We start from the raw sequence: 22,625 nt of genomic DNA on the forward strand, positions 1-22,625 counted from the left end.
TTATGTTCAATGAATGCAATGGGTTTAATGTGGTCTCTTTTTCAGATCTGAACACACTGTCTCATTAATTTCCATGAACAGGGCTCAAAAAAGGAGAAATGCATAAAAACTGGAGCTCCAACCAATGAATATTCTAAGGAGGAGTTTGCCTATGGAATCTGGTCACATCATCTTTAAATATTTCCAAGTTTGCTCATAGAAATGGTTGTAAACCATACCGGGGTTACATATTTTGTTATAAGAGGAATATCAATAGCACCTGAACTGCAGGTTTCGATCTTCCTCCTGGTTCTTCTCATATATGTCATCACTCTTGGTGGCAATATGACCATATTTCTTCTGATCTGCTTGGATAATTGCCTCCACACACCCATGTACTTCTTCTTGGCCAACCTGTCTGTAGTGGACATGTCAATTTCCACTGTCACGCTACATAGGATCTTAGTAAACTTTGTCACAAAGGATAATACTGTGGGCTTCTCTGCATGTATGACACAGAGTTTCTTTTTTGGATCATTATCTGGTCATGAATTATTTATTCTGACAGCTATGAGCTGTGATCGATACATGGCCATTTGTAAACCTTTAAACTATTACATGATCATGAACTTTAAAACCTGCAGTGTGCTAGCTTCATTATGTTGGCTGTTAGGTTTTATACAGGTTATTCCTTATTCTGTCATGTTAGTTAACATCAGTTGTTACTCATCTAATGAAATTGATCACTTCTTTTGCGATCTCCTTCCAGTTATGAAAATAGCTTGCAGTGACATCTCTGTTTTGGAAGCATTGTCCTTTATACAAGGGATAATTATGTTCTTCTTAACTCCATTTTGTCTGACTTTCATTTCTTACTTTATGATAATCAATGCCATAATAAAGATACCTTCTAATACTGGCAGATGTAAAGCCTTCTACACATGTTCATCTCACCTCACTGTTGTCATTTTTCTTTATACAACACTGATTTTACAATATCTGATACTAAACAATAGCTTTGGATCCACCAAGCTTTTCTCTTTATTTAATACTGCTATTGTCCCCATGCTGAATCCAATTCTGTACAGTTTAAAAAACAAAGATGTGAAATCATCTTTTAAAAGGAGGCTGGGCAGCATAAAGAAGACATTTGGTTTACATTTTTAACTATAACCCACAAAGCCCACTCCAACCTTTTGCCTTCATACATTTCCTCATTAATTACTAGTTTCCAGGTAACACCATAAGTACAACCTCTGTTCTGCACATGAACACATTTTGACTGTCGCTGTCTTACTGGAATCCCATATAGGAGCTCTTGAACTAACATAATTAGGGGCTTCTGTCCCTTTTTACATTAGGTGTGTGTATTTTATAAGTAGGACCTCATTCACATGAGGCTTGTCAATGTGTGACCCATGTAATGGCGGTGTTTACCCACACTGGGATGCACATGTGTCCTGTGGCATCCCCATGCAGGCAGTCTCATGCCCTGTACACACAAGCGGACTTTTCGACCGGACTGGTCCGACTGACCGAATCCGGCAGACAATCCGACCGTGTGTGGGCTTCATCGGACCTTTAGCGGATTGTTTCTGTTGAAAAATCTGATGGACTTTAGATTTGGAACATGTTTCAAATCTTTACGTCGGAACTCTGCCGGACCCAGTTCCTATAGAAAAATCTGCTCATCTATATGCTAGTCCGACGGACGAAAACCGACGCTAGGGCAACTATTGGCTACTGGCTATGAACTTCCTTGTTTTAGTCCGGTCGTACGTCATCACGTACGAATCCGTTGGACTTTGGTGTGATCGTGTGTAGGCAAGTCCGTTCGTTCGAAAGTCCATTGGAAGTCCGTCGAAAGTCCGTTGGAAAGACTGTCGGACCTTTGTTGCCGAAAAGTCCGCCCCTGTGTACAGGACATAATTGATGTCAAATGGGCTGAGGCAGCTACACGGACACAGCTGCTGCTCCCAATTTGACATTCATGTGAGTGCATGGCCACGAGCACACACTGGTTGCATTCAGAGCCATGCACCTGCACCCGCACATATGTCAAGTTGGTAAAGCAGCTGTGTCTGTGCAGCCGCTGCCTCCCAGTGGACATCAATGGGACTGCCTGCAAGGGGATGCATGGAACACCTGTACACCCTCATGCGAATAAACACAGCCCTCATAAGGGGCACTTATTGATACACCCAAGTGAACAAGGCCTAACTGAATAACAGGTGATAAATGCTATTCAAGTTATTCACTGCATAACAGTAAACTCATGTGTTGAAATGATGGAGAGTAGCCTTGTGCATGCTACCTGTTAGCTGTAGGTGTTTTATATGACCCATTTCTATACATATTAAAAAAAATGAAAATTAAAATTAAAAGAAACAATATACTAAACCATTATACGAGGAGTCTTCAAAAAGTTTCCACACTTTTATATTTTTGTTGGAAACATAGAAACGTGATGACAGAAAAAAAGGCAGAGTAGTCAATCAAGTCTGCCCATTTTTTTTTTTTTGTTTATTTTTTATTTATTTATTTATTTATTTTTCATTAACTTTTTTGTCTGAGTATAGATCTATGTTTGTCCCAAGCATGTTTGAAGCCATTTACTGTTCACAGACTCACTACCTCTACTGGAAGTTTATTCCAAGCATCAACTACCCTATGGGTAAAATAGTACTTTGTAAAATTAGTTTTGAACTTTCCATCAGTTAGTTTGGAAACAGTGAGAGTGAGAGCAGTTTTGCTTGTGGCATTAAAAAGTTGGTATGACACTGGGAAAAATGCATCGCAAAGGAAGGTGACTATTTACAAAAGTGATGTAATTTGTTTTTGAAATTCTTATTAAATAGAGTTAAAAAAAAGTGTGGAAACATTTTGAGCACCCTCGTATATATTCCCTTTAAACATATCTTTTTTTTTTTTTTTAATCAAGAAAGATTTTTATTAACCACTTGCCGACCGCCGAACACGGATATACGTCTTTACTTTGAGGATGGATATCGTCTTTATGGCAGCACGGTATCCTCGTGTTCGGCCGGCTACAAGAAAAAAGTGGTCTCTGCGGCGGATTTGCCGAAAGATCACTTTTATCGGCGGCGGGGGCCCCCCTTCCACCGCGCTCTGGTGCCCTCCGCTGCTTATCAGAGCCGACGGCAGCGGCGGAGGTAATCCGGTCCTCTCTGTGGCTGAGCATGGAGACAATGTCACTTCCGCCCATAGCTCTTAAAGGTCCATTTTTTTTAAATCATTTTTTTAAATGACAATTTTTTTTTATTATTGCATTTTAGTGTATATATGAGATCTGAGGTCTTTTTGACCCCCAGATCTCATATTTAAGAGGTCCTGTCATGATTTTTTTCTATTACAAGGGATGTTTACATTCCTTGTATTTGGAATAAAAGTGAATTTTTTTTAAAAAAGTGTAAAAATAAAAAATAAAAGGTAAAATAAATAAGAAAAATTTTTAAAAAAATTTTAAACACGCTCGCATGCAGAAGCGAATGCATATGTGAGTAGCGCCCACATATGAAAACGGTGTTCAAACCACACACGTGAAGTATCGCCGCGATGGGTAGAGTGAGAGCAATAATTCTAGCCCTAGACCTCTTCTGTAACTCAAAACATGCAACCTGTAGAATTTTTTAAACGTCACCTATGGAGATTTTTAAGGGTAAAGTTTGTCGCCATTCCACGAGCAGGCGCAATTTTGAAGTGTGACATGTTGGGTATCAATTTACTCAGTGTATTTTTTTTTTTTAAATACGCTTGTAAGACAGCTGCGCAAATACGGTATGACAGAAAGTATTGCAACGACTGCCATTTTATTCTCTAGGGTGTTAGGAAAAAATGTATAATGTTTGGGGGTTCTAAGTAATTTTCTAGCAAAAAAAAAAATGTTTTTAACTTGTAAACAACACATCTAAAAAAGAGACCTGGTCCTTAAGTGGTTAAAGGAAAAGAGTAAACAGACATCCACATTAGATTCATGTCAACATAACAACAGTCTAGTACAATGCAATACATAAGAGTACCCTATAAACAGCAAATATAAAACTCTTCAGTTACATACATGTAAGAGCACCATACCAATGTTTCTTTAGTGGATAAAACACAGATAAGAGCACTTAAACTACTAGATATCATGAACTAATTCCTGAAATGTGTGGTCTTAGGTGCTAACTTTTTCATAAAATACAGTTCCTTATCCTTAATGCTTATCATGTCCAGAAATTGCCTTATTAATTTTAAACTTTCCCTGATCAGCCATTGTGATGCAAGACCTGGTGAATCTAGCCATGGTTGCAACATGTTGTAAAACTCGCGAGGTACATTTCTATGCTGATAGGTGAATTTTTACCTGATCAGCATATCATTCACTTGGTCCACCCATCGTCTCCTACTGGGCACCTGAGGTGACATCCAATACCGTGCTATCAACTTACGAGCCAACTACAATAGTCTTAGTATGGCTGCATGGCCATGAGGAGTAAGTGTTTTTTCCTCCAAGGCACCCAGCAAACATACAATGGGATTGTTCCCAATATGCAACTAAAAAACTTGTGAGATCATGGAAATAATCATGGAAAATGTGAGGGTCATTTACTATAGCGCCACGGCGCTAATTAGCACTAATTACTGTGAATTTGCGCTAATTGCGCTAATTAGCACTAAAACGTTATTCACTATAGCGCTGGTAAACAAAATACTCCCAAAATCGAATTTACTATAGTTCCCTGAAAACAAATAGTGCCCAAACTCTTACTCTTACCCATACTGCTAAAACCTGGATAATTGCACATGGAAATATTGTTTAGAACATGATATAATTGCCTAAATGGTACTGAAATATGATGTATATTATTTAAAGATAATCTGCTTTTAAACTATGTGAAAAAGTGATTTCTACACTAAAATATCTTTAAAAGTCTTAGAAGAGATAAATTCCCCGTTTTTGTACAACTAGGTGCCAACACAACTGAGCATGCTCACACCTGCACCTCTCATTTTAGCTCCAGTGTCTTTTTTACAAGGCGCTATAGTAAATACCAAAATGAGTGCTGTGTTAAAGAGCATTTTTGGGAAGTGAAAACTGGCGCTATTATAGTCCAATGCAAGTTTTAACCATTGATTCTAATGGAACAATTGTAGCTTTCCCAAATAAATCCTTTTAATGTTGAGATGAAATGTATCTTTCACTGAAATAAATTTTCCTTTGCAACATTGTTGCTTCTACTTCAAATATTTGTTTTTTTAGGAATGCTAGAATGTGGAATGTTTTGATGTTTTGGTAAAATATATTTTTCTCTTTCACTTGTTACTTTCCATCTCACAACAATCTTTACCCAAACTCACACAGGTGTCTTTACAAAGCACAAACAATACCATTACTGGTGCTAATTTAAAATGAGTCACAATTTTTTGTGCTTTTTTATTATTTCCAAATAATCATAATTTGAGCCCAAAAATGTGATATGTGTACCAACATCAGAAATCAAAATGTAATTCCCAAAAATTTAAGGGTAATATCGCTATTCTACACTGACCCACAAAGAACCACCAAATATCACAGAATAAATCAAGAAGAGGATCTCACATGTGGCAGCTCCATGGCTTAGAGGTTAGAACTTCTACTTAGCACCCCTGAGTGTCTGGGTTTGAATCCCAAACATAACGCTTCATGTTGAGAAGTTGGCTCATCTCCTGTGTCCTAAATAGGGATGAGCCCGATGTTCGAGTCGAATGTAAGTTTGACTCGAACATTGTGTGTTTGCCGAATAGTGAACAATTTGGGGTGTTCGTGTCAAATTCGAAAGCCACGGAACACCCTTTAAAAGTCTATGGAAGAAATCAAAAGTGCTAATTTTAAAGGCTTATATGCATGGTATTGTCATAAAAAGTGTTTGGGGACCTGGGTATCAATGCAAAAAAAAGTTTTAAAAATGGCTGTTTTTTGGGAGCAGTGATTTTAATAATGCTTAAAGTGAAACAATAAAAGTGAAATATTTAAATTTCGTACCTGAGTGGTGTCTATAGTATGCCTGTAAAGTGGCGCATGTTTCCCATGTTTAGAAAAGTCCAAGAGCAAAATGACATTTCTAAAGGAAAAAAAGTCATTTAAAAGTACTTGCGGCTATAATGAATTGTCGGTCACATAAAAGTAATTGAAAAAAACAGCATTGGGATCCCTTCGGGTCTGGTATGTATATTAAGGGGATACCCGAACCAAAATTTTTTTTTAAAAATTGCGTGGGGGGTTCCCCCCAAATTCCATACCAGGCTCTTCAGGTCTGGTATGGATTTTAAGGGGAACCCTGTGCCAATTTTTTTTTCAAAAATGGCGTGGGGGTCCCCCCAAAAATCCATACCAGACCTTTATCCGAGCACGCAACCTGGCAGGCTGCAGGAAAAGAGGGGGGGACGAGAGAGAGCACCCCCCTTCTGAACCATACCAGGCCACATGCCCTCAACATGGGGAGGGTGCTTTAGGTACCCCCCCTAAACACCTTGTCCCCATGTTGATAATGACCGTCCTCTCAGGTGACAGCTCTTTTATAACTGAGGGCGGGGCCACTCTGTGATGTCACCGGGTGACCCCGCACCCTCTGACGCACGGGGACATCCCTATGGCTTTTCCATAGCTTCAGAGGGGGCAGGGCCACCCGGTTACGTAACATGTGGCATGTGGCCTGGTACGATTCAGGAGGGGGGGCGCTCTCTCGTCCCCCCTCTTTTCCTGTGGCCTGCCAGGTTGTGTGCTTGGATAAGGGTCTGGTATGGATTTTGAGGGGGACCTCATGCCATTTTTTTTATTTTGGCGTGGGGTTCCCCTTAATATCCATACCAGACCCGAAGGGTCTGGTAATTGACTGTGGGGGAATCCCATGCTGTTTTTTTCAATGACTTTTATGTGTATTGCCAGGACCGACAATTCATTATAGCAGTGAGCACTTTTAAATGACTTTTTTTCCTTTAGAATTGGCTTTTTGCTCTCTAAACACGGGAAACATGCGCCACATTACAGGCATACTATAGACACCCCCCAGGTACGAAATTTAAAGGAATATTTCACTTTTATTGTTTCACTTTAAGCATTATTAAAATCACTGCTCCTAAAAAAACGGCCGTTTTTAAAACTTTTTTGCATTGATACATGTCCCCTGGGGCAGGACCCAGGTCCCCAAACACTTTTTATGACAATAACTTGCATATAAGCCTTTAAAATTAGCACTTTTGATTTATCATGTTCGTGTCCCAAAGACTTGTGTTCGCGTGTTCGAACAAATTTTTTGCCTGTTCGCATGTTCTGCTGCGAACCGAACTGGGGGGTTTTCTGCTCATCCCTAGTCCTAAACCTATGTCTAAATGTAGTATTTATGTGTAGGAGGGTTCCACCACCATTGTAAATCTTGCCAGATACACTATCTAGTCAAAAGTATTGGGACACGTGCCTTTGCACACACACATGAACTTTAATGGCAGCCCAGTCTTGGTCCGTAGGGTTAAAAATTGATTTGGCCCACCCTTTGCAGCTATAATAGCTTCTGGGAAGGCTAGGAAGGCTGCCCATAAGGTTTAGTGTGTCTATGGAAATGTTTGACCATTCTTCCAGAAGTGAATTTGTGAGGCCAGGCACTCATGTTGGATAAGAAGGCCTGGCTCGTAGTCTCTGCTGTAATTCAGCAAAAGGTGTTCTATCGAGTTGAGGTCAGGACTCTGTGCAGCCAGTCAAGTTCCTCCACCCCAAACTCGCTCATCCATGTCTTTATGGACCTTGCTTTGTGCAGTCATGTTGGAACAGGAAGAGGCTATCCCCAAACTATTCCCACAAAGTTGGGAGCATGAAATTGTCCAAAAAGTCTTGGTATGCTGATGCCTTAAGAGTTCCCTTCACTGGAACTAAGAAGCCAAGCCCAACCCCACATCATGATCTCCCTTCCACCAAATGATTTGGACCAGTGTACAAAGCAAGGTCCATAAAGACATGGATGAGTGAGTTTGGGGTGTTGGAACTTGACTGGCCTGGAAAGAGTCCTGACCTCTAAACAACAGAACACCTTGGGGATGAATTAGAGCAGATACTGTAAGCCAGGCCTTCTCGTCATCAGTGCCTGACCTCACAAATGCACTTATGAAAGAATGGTCAAACATTCCCATAGACTCACTCATAAACCTTGTGGACAGCCTTCCCAGAAGAGTTGAAGCTGTTATAGCTGCAAAGGGTGGGCCAAATTAATTTTGAACCCTACGGACTAAGACTGGGATCACATTACAATTTATGTGCGTTTAAAGGCAGGCGTCCCAATACTTAGGCCAATATATTGTATTTTGTTTGTGACACTGAGCATGGCTATGGACTTAGGGCTGGTTCACACAACAGAGATGCAGGGAACATGTGTGAGGCTGCCTGCTGGCTTAGTGGGTAGCAATTCTGTCTTGCAGCACTGGAGTTGCTGGGGTTGCTGGTTCAATTCCCCAACATGCTAATGCTTGTGTTGAAGTTTATATGTTCTCCCTGCGTGAGTTTCTCACCACAATCCAAAGACATGCAGGCATTTTATTTGTCTCCTATCGAAATTTAAAATTGTAGGGTTTACACTGCACAGGTACATGTGACAAAAGACAATAGCCAGTTTTTGACAATTCCTTTATTAAAAATGTCTTCTTCTTTCCCTGCTCCTTCCTCCGGTCTTCCTTCGGTTTTCAAATCCTCCATCTTCCTCCACTTCTTCCTCCGGTCTTCTCCATCTTCCTCCGGCTTCTTCTTCCCCCGCTGATGGATGGTGCTGGGCGTGGGTGGCGATGCGTTGAGGAGACTGGTCTGGAGGGATGGATGGTGCTGGGCATGGGTGGCGATGCGTTGTGGAGACTGGTCTGGAGGGATGGATGGTGCTGGTTGTGGGTGGCGATGCGTTGTGGAGACTGGTTTGGAGGGATGGATGATGCTGGGCGTGGGTGGCGATGGGTTGTGGAGACTGGAGGGATGGAGTAGATGCTGGGTGGGCATTAAGATGATTGAGCTGCATTGTGAAAATGGATGAGGATGACTCTGGGTGGGGATGAGAGTTACATAGTGAAGAGGCTCTCCAAAATGTAACTCTCCTATGCACCCAGAGTGATCCATTTTCACAATGCAACTCATTTTTACCACATTAAATTTTTGAGACTTACCATCCATGCAGCACTCTCGGATCTATCCTCATGGCACCTGTTATTGCTGTGCCCTGTGTCCATGTGCAGCGTCAACGAGCTGGCCACCCCCCTGCCGATCCACCAATCACAGTTCAAGTTAACCAGCAGCAGCCATCAGCAGGACGCAATCACCTGCTGTGTGCGCAGAAGAATACTCAGAAGAAGAATACTCTGCAGCGGCATGCATCTGCTGACCTCAGCCAGCGGGGGGGCGGGGTGTGTGGTCAGAAGTGAAAGTGTCCGCCGGACTTGTACTGACCACAGCCAGTGGGGGGAGGATGCTATTGTTAGAAGTGAAGGGAAAGTGTCTTATCTTCTGGAGCGGTTCTGCTGTTGGGGGGAGCAGGCCCTGGCCGGCTGGGCCCCTAGGGACACTCTGGCCCCTTACATGTGTAATGCCTGTACCCCCTTGATGGTGGCCCTGTATATAACTATGGGGCATGGCCGCTGGATGACATCATCAGGAGAACCCGCCCTCTTGTGACATCACTAACCCATCATGCCCCAAGTGGTAAAGTCGCAAGGAGGAGGTTCGTATTTTGAATGTTCAGCGGGAGCGGCGGCGGGAGCAGCGGAGAAGAAAGACTGGAGGACGAACCGGGGGAAGAAGAAGCCGGAAGAAGATGGAGAAGACCGGAGGAAGAAGCGGAGTAAGATGGAGGAAGAAGTGGGGGAAGAAGAAGCTGGAGGAAGATGGAGAAAACCAGAGGAAGAAGCAGGGAAACAAGAAGACATTTTTAATAAAGGAATTGTCAAAAACCGCCTATTGTCTTTTGTCCATTTCACACCTTTTTTTGGTGAATGTGTAGGGGTACAATGTACCCGATACCCATTCACATGGGAGTGGGATCTGGGTGATCTGGGGGCCCCCTTGTTAAAGGGGGCTTCCAGGTTCTGATAAGCCCCCCCACCCGCAGACCCCCACAACCATCGGGCATGGGTTGTGGGGATGAGGACCTTTTCCCCATCAACATGGGGACAAGGTGTTTTGGGGGGACCCCAAAGCTCCCTCCCCATGTTGAGGGCATGTGGACTGGTACAGTTTAGGAGGAGGGGGGTCGCTATCTTGTCCCCCCTCTTTTCCTACGGCCTGCCAGGTTGCGTGCTCGGATAAGGGTCTGATATGGTTTTTGGGGGTCCCCATACACTTTTTATGGCAAAGAACTTGCATATAAGCCTTTAGTGAGAACTTTGTATTTTGCAGGTTTGAGCCCCATTGACTTCCACTATTCCTGCATATGTGATCTGACAGGCATTTTTGATGCTTTCCATTTGCATTAGCACCCAGTTTCTGAGAGTTGAAGTCTAAATTGGCCTTAATTGGGCACTATTTTCTGGGACTGTAGGATCATTTTTCAGCGCTATAGTATATGACCCCCTGTATGTCTCTGTTGTTGAGTCTTCTCACTTCCTGTCTGGTAAAATGCTGTCAGCAGGACAGGAAGAGAGAATAAATCTCTCTAACTGTGCCCCAGATAGGTTCTAAACCTTCCTCACATTATCCAAAATAGGTAAAAGAAATGGCTAGACATGCACTTTAAACTCACCTTTTCAGGTAAGTACTGTACATAATCTCTCCTAATACAATCTTTTCAGCTACTTATCTAGCACTGCTACCTAATTTATTATCTGACAAGCCACATAATGTCAGTTTATATAATATATTTATTGCCTTATTACTCTAGATTGTAAAATCTTTCTCATGGGCCCTCCCTTTGGCTGTATCTTGTTATTGTTACACATGGGCCTTTTGGCTGTATCTTGTTATTGTTTTATATGTTTTGCTATACTATATATTTGTACATGTTTTATCATTTAATCTATACATTGACACAAAGATAATAGGGAGAACCTTGTAAATCATAAATACTTGTGATCAGTTGTGCATCAAGAGCCACTTATTTACAGCACTTATACAGGTTTCAGTATTGGTCCACTTGTACTGAATCTAGGGACTGCAATCTGAGAATTGATGATGACGATGGTGATGATAATGAAGTCTGACAAAGCCCAAATTATATGGAAAAATGTTGAAGTAGTACTGAACACTGTGACACCCTCATTTCCCCAGAATATGCAAGTTGGTAACAAAGGTCAGATCTAAATCTCATGTCTGTGGTAGGTATCCATGGAAGGTGACGCATTTGACAAAGAACAGTGCTGCTGTAATATACTTAGAAGAAATGCAGGGAGTCATAAACCTCCACTATTCAAGGCCTCAAAAGACAAGGCCCTGTCATTTACAGTCTAAAGAACAGTTTGGGCAGTGCATATATCCTAAAACTGAACTTTCATACATCTTATCTACCAGCTTTAATTCATATTTAATTTCTCCTATTGCATACCTCCCAACTAGGGATGAGCCAAACACCCCCCTGTTCGGTTCGCACCAGAACATGCGAACATGAAAAAAGTTTGCTCGAACACGCAAACACCGTTAAAGTCTATGGGACACGAACATGAATAATCAAAAGTGCTAATTTTAAAGGCTTATATGCAAGTTATTGTCATAAAAAGTGTTTGGGGACCCGGGTCCTGCCCCAGGGGACATGGATCAATGCAAAAAAAAGTTTTAAAAACGGCCGTTTTTTCAGGAGCAGTGATTTTAATAATGCTTAAAGTCAAACAATAAAAGTTTAATATCCCTTCTTCTATGCAATAGCCTCGGGTAGTTTTAAATGGAATTTTTGCTTCGAAATGTCATTTTGCTGTCAGACTGTTCTAAACACGGGAAACATGCGCCCCTTTACAGGCATACTATAGACACCCCCCAGGTACGAAATTTAAAGGGACACTTTTATTATAAATAATAAGGGAAGGGTTTCCGCGCTCACGGACCTGAAGGCTTGCAGCCACCCCTTACACTTACCCCCGAAGGAGTGAGTTAAATCATAAAGAGAAATTAATTAGGGATAGATGGCGCTACCTTATCAGGGTACCTTGATTTATAATTTAATGAACCTCAAAGGAATCAGGAAAAATATAATAAATGCACCCCTTTATCCCTCATTAGGTAGTGGATCTAGATGTCCAACGTTACCTGAGTGGACTGTACTAGCAGGTCTCTCATACCTACATGCAGGTGTACACCATGTGGCTAATCAACATAAATTAATTAGGTGACAGTTTATAAAAATCAATAGTGACAATCAAATCATAAATAAGTAAATAAAGTTAAATAAAACACCACGGTACAAACTTATATTGATCCCCAAATGTGTCCAAATGTGTTTATAAGCATAAAGGTGAATTTGAATAGTCCCAACATTAGGCATATAGTGCAAAACTGCACATTAGATAATAGAAAACTGGTGGAAAATTAATGAAAAAACTGATGAAAAACTTGGCGCCTTTGATAACGTCGATGACGAAACGCGTAAGGCGGAGCTACGCACTGACGTCACACGCGGAAGTAGGAGAGTGTGGAACGCAGCTGAGGCGCACGCCGCGCAGCTGATGGTTCTAGATGCCCTGCACTCTCCATACGAAACAGCTTACACGCTGTGTGACTAGTTTGCCCGGTTTTTAAACTTTTATTCTTTATTTGACTATTTTCTCTGCTGTTGTGATAGATAAATAAACTATTTAAAATGTATCACACTATGGAGCCCTGTTTCTTCTATATGAGGATATACTGAAGGATACCTCACAGGATATACTGAAGGATACCTCACCCCTGGGGCAGGACCCAGGTCCCCAAACACTTTTTATGACAATAACTTGCATATAAGCCTTTAAAATTAGCACTTTTGATTTCTCCCATAGACTTTTAAAGGGTGTTCTGCGGCATTCGAATTTGCCGCGAACACCCCAAATTGTTCGCTGTTCGGCGAACTTGCGAACAGCCAATGTTCGAGTCGAACATGAGTTCGACTCGAACTCGAAGCTCATCCCTACTCCCAACCTTTTGAGATGGGAACGAGAGACACCTATCAGCAAAAGTATGCAGGCATAGGACACACACCCTTGCCAAACCCCCTTAAAGGAGAATTTTACAAAAAAAAAAAAAAAAAACAAGATTAGTTAAACCCACAAGTGCTTTTTATACCACTACTATTCCTTTATATTGGCTTTTGGAATTTACAAATGCAGCAATCAGATGAAAAGGTTTAGCATTGGAAAACACTTTTTGATAGATAAAAAGTGCATTTTATATACAACTATATAGATCATATCAAAATGAGGGACAAATGAGGAGGAATGAGGGACAGAGGGATATTGCTCCAAATCAGGGACAGTCCCTCGAAATCAGGGACAGTTGGGAGCTATGCTATTGTGATGGTATTGCCTTTATTAAAAGTGACTACACAGAGGTATTGTATAAGTAGATACCAGTCAGTTAGACATCAAGCATGCCTATTTGACAAGGTCCAGAAGACTAATAGGGCATTTTAAGCCTCCTAAGACAAACATAATTCAGATAAGATCATGCTTGGTATTTAATAAATTGTAGTTTCATTCTGCTAAATTATATGCTGGTTGTCAGATTGTAAAATCTTGCCATTTGTAAATATAGATGGGTGTGTTTATATCATTAAGGGTGTGTACACCTTTAACATTCTTCACAGACATGAGGAGCTGTTGCATTTGGTAACTCTGAGCTCTCATTTTACCATCAAAACTATGACGGAATAGAAATCATTTGGGAGGAACAGTGACTCTGCCATATCAGATTGAATTTACTGTAAATGATCCATACACTGTACTGAACCAAAAAACAGGCAGCATGTATTTTTTATTGCCATATACTTTTATTTTCCTGCCTCTTATGTGTATTTTTGTAAATCATTTCTGTAAATATTTTCTGCACTGTTAGCTAAATCTCTGCATACCTTAATTAGGAATTCCTTAATTCCTAATTAAGGTATGCAGAGATTTAGCTAACAGCAAAATGGAAACAGTAAAACACAGTAGCAGATAAATGAATTTGGACAAAACCACAAACAATGATAGCACCAAGTGTCTTTGCATCTGAACCCTGAATCTAGGGGAGTTCTAAATAAAAGGGCAATACTGCAAGCTGAAAAGTCTTCAGTCTTTCCAAATCCTTCCCACTAAATAGTTTCATTTTCATTTTTGGGGCTCAGAGTTTCTTTGTTGAGATGCTCAGCACTAGTAAGATCCCAAACTAAAAGCAGGTAAGGAAGTTGTGGCCAGTGGCCTCTCACCCTTGTGAAGTCTGTAATTAAACATTCTCCCCCTCTCTGGCATCCATAACCAATGGCATTGACTCGGGACACTATAGTGACGATCTCTCATTGTTCAGTGACACACATTTTTTTCATTTATTATAGGTATTTACTGTTTATGGCACTGACAATTAATGAAGCGCTTTGTATCTACAGTATATTGTACATTCACATCATTCCCTTTCCTCAAGGAGCTTACAATCTAAAAATCCTGTTCATCCTGCACCAATTGGTCATGCTTGTGTTTAGCTCAAAAGTTGTGGATGTCCTTGCTCCTAGGGATCAGATATCAGGAGTGCATTTCCCAGAGGGGGTAGGGCTTTGACCATGAGAACTGGAGGAAGGGGTTGGTAGAGATGGGGTATAGGGACAGAGAGAAGACAATGAGAAAGAGGGGATGGGTAGCAGAAAAAAAAGCAGGTTTTAAGATATCCCTTCTAAAGATTTAAATATGGCAATCACTATATACTCTGTATCTTACAGGGGTGCAGAGGTAATCCCTGTGTGGGGGATGTAGATTTCCTGATAAATTACCGTAAGCAATCACATATACCAGGGGTAGGCAACCTTTTGAGCACAGTGTGCCGAAAAATGTTTTCAAAGAAATTAAGTGTATCGATATTCTAACAACAAAATGTTAACTTCACACTCTCAATCACGAAAAGGATTTTTTATAAAGTAAATGATGGTGTAAACTACTTGAGTAATAGTGACTAATTAACTTCCTGCACTCTCATGCCTAAGATCAGCCCTAAGTCCTATACCTCCAGTCCTCAGATCAGCACCAGTTCCTGCCCCTTCACACCTCAGATCACTGTACCCCCTGCAAATTTGTCCCCCCCCAATGTACCCCACTGCTCATCTGTCCCCTCACTGTACTACTCTGCAAATCTGCCCCATCTCTGTACCCCCTGGTCATCTGTCCCACCACTGTAACCCCCTGCACATCTGCCCCACCACTGTATGACCCTGCTCTTCTGTCCCACCACTGTAACCCCCCTGCTCATCTGCCCCAACAATGTACCCCCTTTCTCATCTGCCCCACCACTGTATCTCCCTGCACATCTGCTCCACCGCTGTACCCCCAAGCTCTTCTGTCTCACCTCTGTACCCCCCTGCTCTTCTGCCCCACCACTGTAACCCCATGCTCATCTGTCCCACCAATGTACCTCCTTTCTCCTCTGCCCTGCCACTTTACCCCACCGGCACAACTGCCCCACCTCTGTACCCCCCTGCTCTTCTGCCCCACCAGTGTAACCCCCTGCTCATCTGTACCACCACTATAATCCCCTTCTCATCTGGCCCATCACTGAACCCCCCCCTACTCCTCTGTCCTACCACTGTAACCCCCTTCTCATCTAGCACAACACTGAACCCCCCCGCTCATCTGCCCAATCACTGTAACTCACTTGCTCTTCTGTCCCACCGCTGAACCCCCTTCTTATCTCTTCCACCACTGTACCCCCTGCACATCTGCCCCACCATTGTACCCTCCTGCTCTTCTGTCCCACTGCTAAATCCCCCTGCTCATCTGCTCCAATGCTGTACCCCCTTCTCATCTATGATATGTGCGATATGCAGAGTGGTGCAAAGAAGCAGAGATGAGACATATCCCCTACCTGTCCTGGCACACTCATCCCCGCTGATCCACCTTTTGCATTCAGCCTATTTGCTTGTATGTGATGCATGTGATATTTATTATAGCAAAAAGTAAAAGATATTGTGTTTTTTTCAAAGTTGTCGCTCTTCTTTTGTTTATAGTGAAAAAAATAAAAACCGCAGAGGTGATCAAATACCACCAAAAGAAAGCTCTATTTGTGGGAAAAAAATATGTCAATTTTGTTTGGGTACATCGTCGCACGACCGTGCAATTGTCAGTTAAAGCGCTGCAGTGCCGTATCACAAAAAATGGCCTGGTCATTGAGCAGCCAAATCTTTCGGGGTTGAAGTATTTAAGGGGAGCCCCGCACCAAATTTAAAAAAAAAATGGCGTGGGGCCCCCCCCTAAAATCCATACCAGACCTGAAGGGTCTGGTATAAATTATAAGAGGAACCCCACACCAAAATGTAAAAAAAAAAAATGGCATGGGGGTCCCCACAAAATCCAAACCAGGCCCTTCAGATCTGCTATGGATTTTAAGGGGAACCCACACCAAAATTAAAAATAAAATGGCATGAGGGTCCCCCGCAAAATCCATACCAGACCCTTATCCGAGCACGTAACCTGGCAGGCCATGGGAAAAGGGGGGGATGAGAGAGTGCCCCCCTTCTGAACCATACCAGGCCACAAGCCCTCAACATAGGGAGGGTGCTTTGGGGGTCCCCAAAACACCTTGTCCCCATGTTGATGGGGACCATGGCATCTTCCCCACAACCCTTGCTGTTGTGGGGGTCTGTGGGCAGGGGGCTTATCAGAATCTGGAAGCCCCCTTTAACAAGGGGGCCCCCAGATCCCGCCCCCCCCTATGGGAATGCGTATCGGGTACATTTTACCCCTACTCATTCACCAAAAAAAGTGTCAAAAAAGTAAAAATGATGGGAGACAGTTTTGGACAATTCCTTTATTAAAAAAAGTATCCTGCGATGTAAATCCATCTTCAATCACAGCGCCGATGGTCCAGAGGAAAAAAACAGAAAAACTCTGCCTCCATGGGCGACGTCCCGGCAACTGCAGCCTTTTCATGATGACATCTGTTATATACCTGAAGGCGGGGCCACCTGATGATAATAGGGGTGACCCCACCCCCTCTGATATCACGTGATGTCATATGACACCAGAAGGGGTGGGGTCACCCAGTTACATCCAGTTACACCCCGCCCTATCCTATATAACAGCTGTCAAAGCAAAAACACTGCAGTCGTGGGGAGTTTTTTTTTCTCAGGACTGAGATTGAAGATGGATGGACATCGTGGGACACTTTTTTTTTAATAAAGGAATTGTTTAAAACTGTCTCTCATCATTTTTACTTTTTTGACACTTTTTTTGGTGAATGAGTAGGGGTACAATGTACTCAGTACCCAGCCTGCAGACCCCCACAACCAACAGGCAAGGGTTGTGGGGAAGAGGCCCTTGTCCCCATCAACATGGGGACAAGGTGTTTTGGGGGGACCCCAAAGCACCCTCCCCATGTTGAGGGCATGTGGCCTGGTACAGTTCAGAAGGGGGGTGCTCTCTCGTCCCCCTCTTTTACTGCAGCCTGCCAGGTTGCGTGCTTAGATAAGGGTCTGGTATGGGTTTTGGGGGGGACCCTCAAGCCATTTTTTTCTGGCGTGGGGTTCCCCTTAAAATCCATACCAGACCTGAAGGGCCTGGTATGGATTTTGGGGGGACCCCCACACCATTTCTTTTTATTTTGTCATGGGGTTCCCCTTAATATCCATCCCACACCTGGAGGGCCTGGTATGGATTTTGAGGGGGGAGGACCCCCACACCATTATTTTTTTAAATTGAGACACGGGGTTCCCCTTAATGTTCATAACAGACCCAAAGGGCCTGGTAATGGACTGGGGGGAACCCACGCAGGTTTTTTTCAAAGATTTTTATCTATATTGCCGGGATCTGACAATACATTACAGCCGCGAGCAGTTTTAAATTACATTTTTTCCTTTAGAAATGTCATTTTGCTGTGGTACTGTTATGAACATGGGAAAGATGTGCTACTTTACAGGCAGACTAAGGAGACCCCCCAGGCACGATATTTAAAGGAATATTTAATTGTTATTGTTTCACTTTAAGCATTATTAAAATCACTGCTCCTGAAAAAATGTCTGTTTTTAAAACTTTTTTTTTGCATTGATACATGTCCCCTGGAGCAGGACCCAGGTCCCCAAACACTTTTCATGGCAATAACTTACATATAAGCCTTTAAAATTAGCACTTTTGATTTTTCACGTTCATGTCCCATAGACTTTAACAGTGTTCGTGTGTTCGCATAATTTTTTTGCCTGTTTGCATGTTCTGCTGCAGACCGAACCGGGGGTGTTCAGCTCATCCCTAATTATAAGTAATTACAAACTTATAGCCTCATGAATAGATGCATAGCTGAAAATATGGCCTGGTCTATAGGAGATAAACAGGTGTGACCATTGCATACCATTGCTGGGCCTATCATCTACTAGGTCCCTCAGGTGCTTTTCCATCCTAGACTCCCCCACAGGTTCTCCCTCCAGTGAGTATTTTGCACTCATATTTTGCCACCCAAATGCATTATTTTAAATTTTTCTACATTAAACCTCATTTGCCATGTAGTTCCCCACCACATTAATTTGTTCAGAACTTCTTGCAAGGTTTCCACGTCCTGCAGAGAAATTATTGCCCTGCTTAGCTTAGTATCATCTGCAAATACTGAGATTGAGCTGTTTATCCCATCCTCCAGGTAGTTTATGGATAAATTAATAGATAAATTAACCACCTCAATACAGTGCATTTACACCCCCTTCCTGCCCAGACCAATTTTCAGCTTTCAGCACTCTCACAGTTTGAATGACAAGTACTCAGTCATGCAACACTGTACTTATATGAAACTTGCGTCCTTTTTTTCACACAAATAGAGCTTTCTTTGGTGGTATTTAATCACTAGTGTTTTTTTTTATTTTTTGTGCTATAAATAAAAAATAAATGTACATTTTGTGAAAAAAATGCCTTTTACTTTGTTTCTGTCATAAAATTTTGCTAATTAGTAATTTTTCTTCATAAATTTTGACCAAAATGTATACTGTTACATATCTTTGGTAAAAAATAACCCAAATTAGTGTATATTATTTGGTCTTTGTGAAAGTTATAGAGTCTACAAACTATGGTGCCAATCTCTGAAAATTGATCAAAAATTGATCCGATCAGGACTTCGGTACATCAGGTGAATCTCATTTCTTGAGAAACTAACAAGTCAGGAAAATACAAATACCCCACAAATGACCCCTTTTTAGAAAGCAGACATTCCAAGGTATTAAGTAAGTAGAATGGTGAGTTTTTTTAAGTTGTCATTTTTTCCCACAATTCTTTGCAAAATGAAGATTTTTTTAAATGTATTTATTTATGTATTTATTTATTTACAAAATTGTCATATTATCAGGTTATTTCTCACACACAGCATATGCATACAACAAATTACACCCCAAAATACATTCCGCTACTCTTCCCGAGTATGACGATACCACATGTATGAGACTTTTACACAGCCTGGCCACATACAGAGGACCAACATTGAAGTAGCACCTTCAGGCGTTCTACGAGCATAAATGACATGCACCTTCAGGCGTTCTACGAGCATAAATGACATATTTCACTTCTTAACCACCTATTACACTTTTGAAGGCCCTGGAGCACCAGGACAATAGAATTGTCCACAAAATTACCCCATTTTGAAAAGCAAACACCCCAACGTATAATCTATGAGGCATAATGAGTCTTTTGAACTTTTCATTTTTTTCCAGAAGTTTTTGGAAAATGTGGGAAAAAAATGAAAATGCATTTTTTTTACACAAGGTTGTCCATTTATAAGATATCTCTAACACATAGCATGTATATAGCAAAAATTACACCCTAAAATACATTCTGCTAATCTTCCCGAGTATGGCAATACCACATGTGTGAGACTTTACACAGCCTGGCCACATACAGAGGACCAACACTGAAGTAATACCTTCAGGCATACTAGGAGCATAAATTACACATCTCATTTCATATCTACCTATCACACTTTTGAAGGCCCTGGGACACCAGGACAATGGAATTGCCCACAAAATTACCCCATTTTGGAAAGCAAACACTCCAACGTATATTCTATGACGCATGGGCTGCAAATAGGTACACAGGTACTCTGATGAGCTGCAGATAGGTACTCGGGTACTCTAATGGGCTGGTGACAGGTACTCGGGTACTCTGATGGTCTGGTGACAGGTACTCGGGTACTCTGATGGCCTGGTGACAGGTACTTGGGTACTCTGATGGCCTGGTGACAGGTACTCTGGTACTCTGATGGCCTGGTGACTGGTATTCGGGTACTCTGAAGGGCAGTGACAGGTACTCAGGTACTCATATGGACTGTGACAGGTACTCGTGTACTCAGATGAACTGTGACAGGTACTCAGGTACTTATATGGACTGTGACAGGTACTCGGGTACTCAGATGGACTGTGACAGGTACTCAGGTACTCGGGTACACAGATGAACTGTGACAGATACTCAGGAACTCATATGGACTGTGACAGGTACTCAGGTACTCGGGTACTCAGATGAATTGTGACAGGTACTCGGGTACTCAGATGGACTGTGACAGATACTCGGGTACTCTGATGGACTGTGACAGGTACTCAGATACTCTGATGGACTGTGACAGGTACTCAGGTACTCATATGGACTGTGACAGGTACTCAGGTACTCGGGCACTCAGATGGACTGTGACAGGTACTCGGGTACTCTGATGGACTGTGATAGGTACTCAGATACTCATATGGACTGTGACAGGTACTCGGGTACTCATATGGACTGTGACAGGTACTCGGGTACTCAGATGGTCTGTGAGAGGTACTCGGGTACTCAGATGGTCTGTGACACGTACTCGGGTACTCAGATAGTCTGTGACAGGTACTCGGGTACTCAGATGGACTGTGACAGGTACTCGGGTACTCTGATGGACTGTGACAGGTACTCGGGTACTCTGATAGACTGTGACAGGTACTCGGGTACTCATATGGACTGTGACAGATACTCAGGTACTTGGGTACTCAGATGGACTGTGATAGGTACTCGGGTACTCTGATGTACTGTGACAGGTACTCAGGTACTCGGGTACTCATATGGACTTGACAGGTACTTGGGTACTCATATGGACTGTGACAGGCACTCGGGTACTCAGATGGACTGTTACAGGTACTCGGGTACTCAGATGGTCTGTGACAGGTACTCGGGTACTCTCATTGACTGTGACAGGTACTCAGATGAACTGTGACAGGTACTCGGGTACTCAGATGAACTGTGACAGGTACTTTGATAGGTGATGACAGGTCCTCTTTATTGGGGGGGCAATCAGTGTGATTGGTGTACACTGCAAGCGGTAATGAGATGTTACCGTAATCTCCTTCTCACACACGATCGGTGTGTGAGGAGGAGAACCCGGTAACATCTCGTTACTGCGGTTTGTTGACATTTAGTGATCGGCTGTGAAAGGATCACAGCTGATCACATGGGTAAATAGCCGGCTGTTTACCAGCGTCGGTGACAAGCAGTGTTCCTGGGAACATGCCGCCACTGACATGCATGCGCAGCGCGCTCGCGATCGCGAGCATGTGCCGTGCACAGTGGGGTGGAACCATCTGTGATCGGCTGTGACTTCATCACGGCTGATCGCGTGGTAAACAGCCATGCCCAATGGCTGTTCACCCCCCTCGGTGGCGAGAGGTGTGCCAGTGACACGCCGCCACCGAACGCCCTCCCGAAACGAGAGCCGTGCCGCCTGGCCGTCATATGACAGCCAGCGGTCGGCAAGCAGTTAAATAGGATTGGTTCCAGGACAGAACGCTGGGGGACCCCGCTTTCCACACCGGACCATTCCGAGTACTCCCCATTTATCACTACCCTCTGAACTCGCCCCTGTAGCCAGTTTTTAATCTATGTACTCACCCTATGGTCCATGCCGACAGACCTTAGTTTGTACAGTCGCGGTTTATGGGGAACTGTATCAAATACCTTTGCAAAATCCAGATAAGCCATGTCTATGGACCTTCCTTTATCTAGATGGCAGCTCACCTCCTCATAGAGGGTTAATAGGTTGGTTTGGCAAGGATGATTCTTCATGAATTCATGCTGATTACTGCTAATGATACAGTTTTCATTACTAAAATCTTGTATATAGTCCCTTATTATCCCCTCCAAGGGCTTGCATACTATTAATGTTAGGCTAACTGGTCTGTAATTCCCAGGGATGTATCTTGGCCCTTTTTTAAATATTGGAGCTACATTGGCTTTTCTCCAATCTGCTGGTACCATTCCAGTCAGTAGACTGTTCGTAAAAATTAGGAACAATGGTCTGGCAATTACTTGACTGGGTTCCTTAAGCCATCTGGTCCTGGTGACTTATTAATGTTAAGTTTTTCAAGTCTATTTCTAATTCTATCCTCTCTTAGCCATGAGGGTGCTTCCTGTGACGTGTCATGAGGATAAACATTGCAGTTTTGGTTACTGAAGCCCCCCTGTTTCCCTCGTAAAGACTGAGGAGAAGAATAAATTCAATACTTTCGCTATCTCTCCATCCTTAGTAA

General features: G+C 42.6%; 1 protein-coding gene across 1 annotated transcript; it reads left to right on the forward strand.

Annotated features, from left to right (window-relative positions):
- The first annotated feature begins 201 nt into the window (after positions 1-201).
- Positions 202-1,146, forward strand: LOC141107194 (olfactory receptor 6C3-like). Its single transcript, XM_073597934.1, has one exon. It carries the CDS (start codon positions 202-204, stop codon positions 1,144-1,146), a length of 945 nt encoding a protein of 314 aa, XP_073454035.1.
- The last annotated feature ends 21,479 nt before the right edge of the window (positions 1,147-22,625 follow it).

Source organism: Aquarana catesbeiana, linkage group LG09, assembly GCF_042186555.1.
Source record: "Aquarana catesbeiana isolate 2022-GZ linkage group LG09, ASM4218655v1, whole genome shotgun sequence".
Classification (NCBI taxonomy): domain Eukaryota; kingdom Metazoa; phylum Chordata; class Amphibia; order Anura; family Ranidae; genus Aquarana; species Aquarana catesbeiana.

Excerpts from the sequence above, each read along its gene's own strand:
- LOC141107194 (XM_073597934.1), top strand. The coding sequence starts at position 202 with ATGGTTGTAAACCATACCGGGGTTACATATTTTGTTATAAGAGGAATA.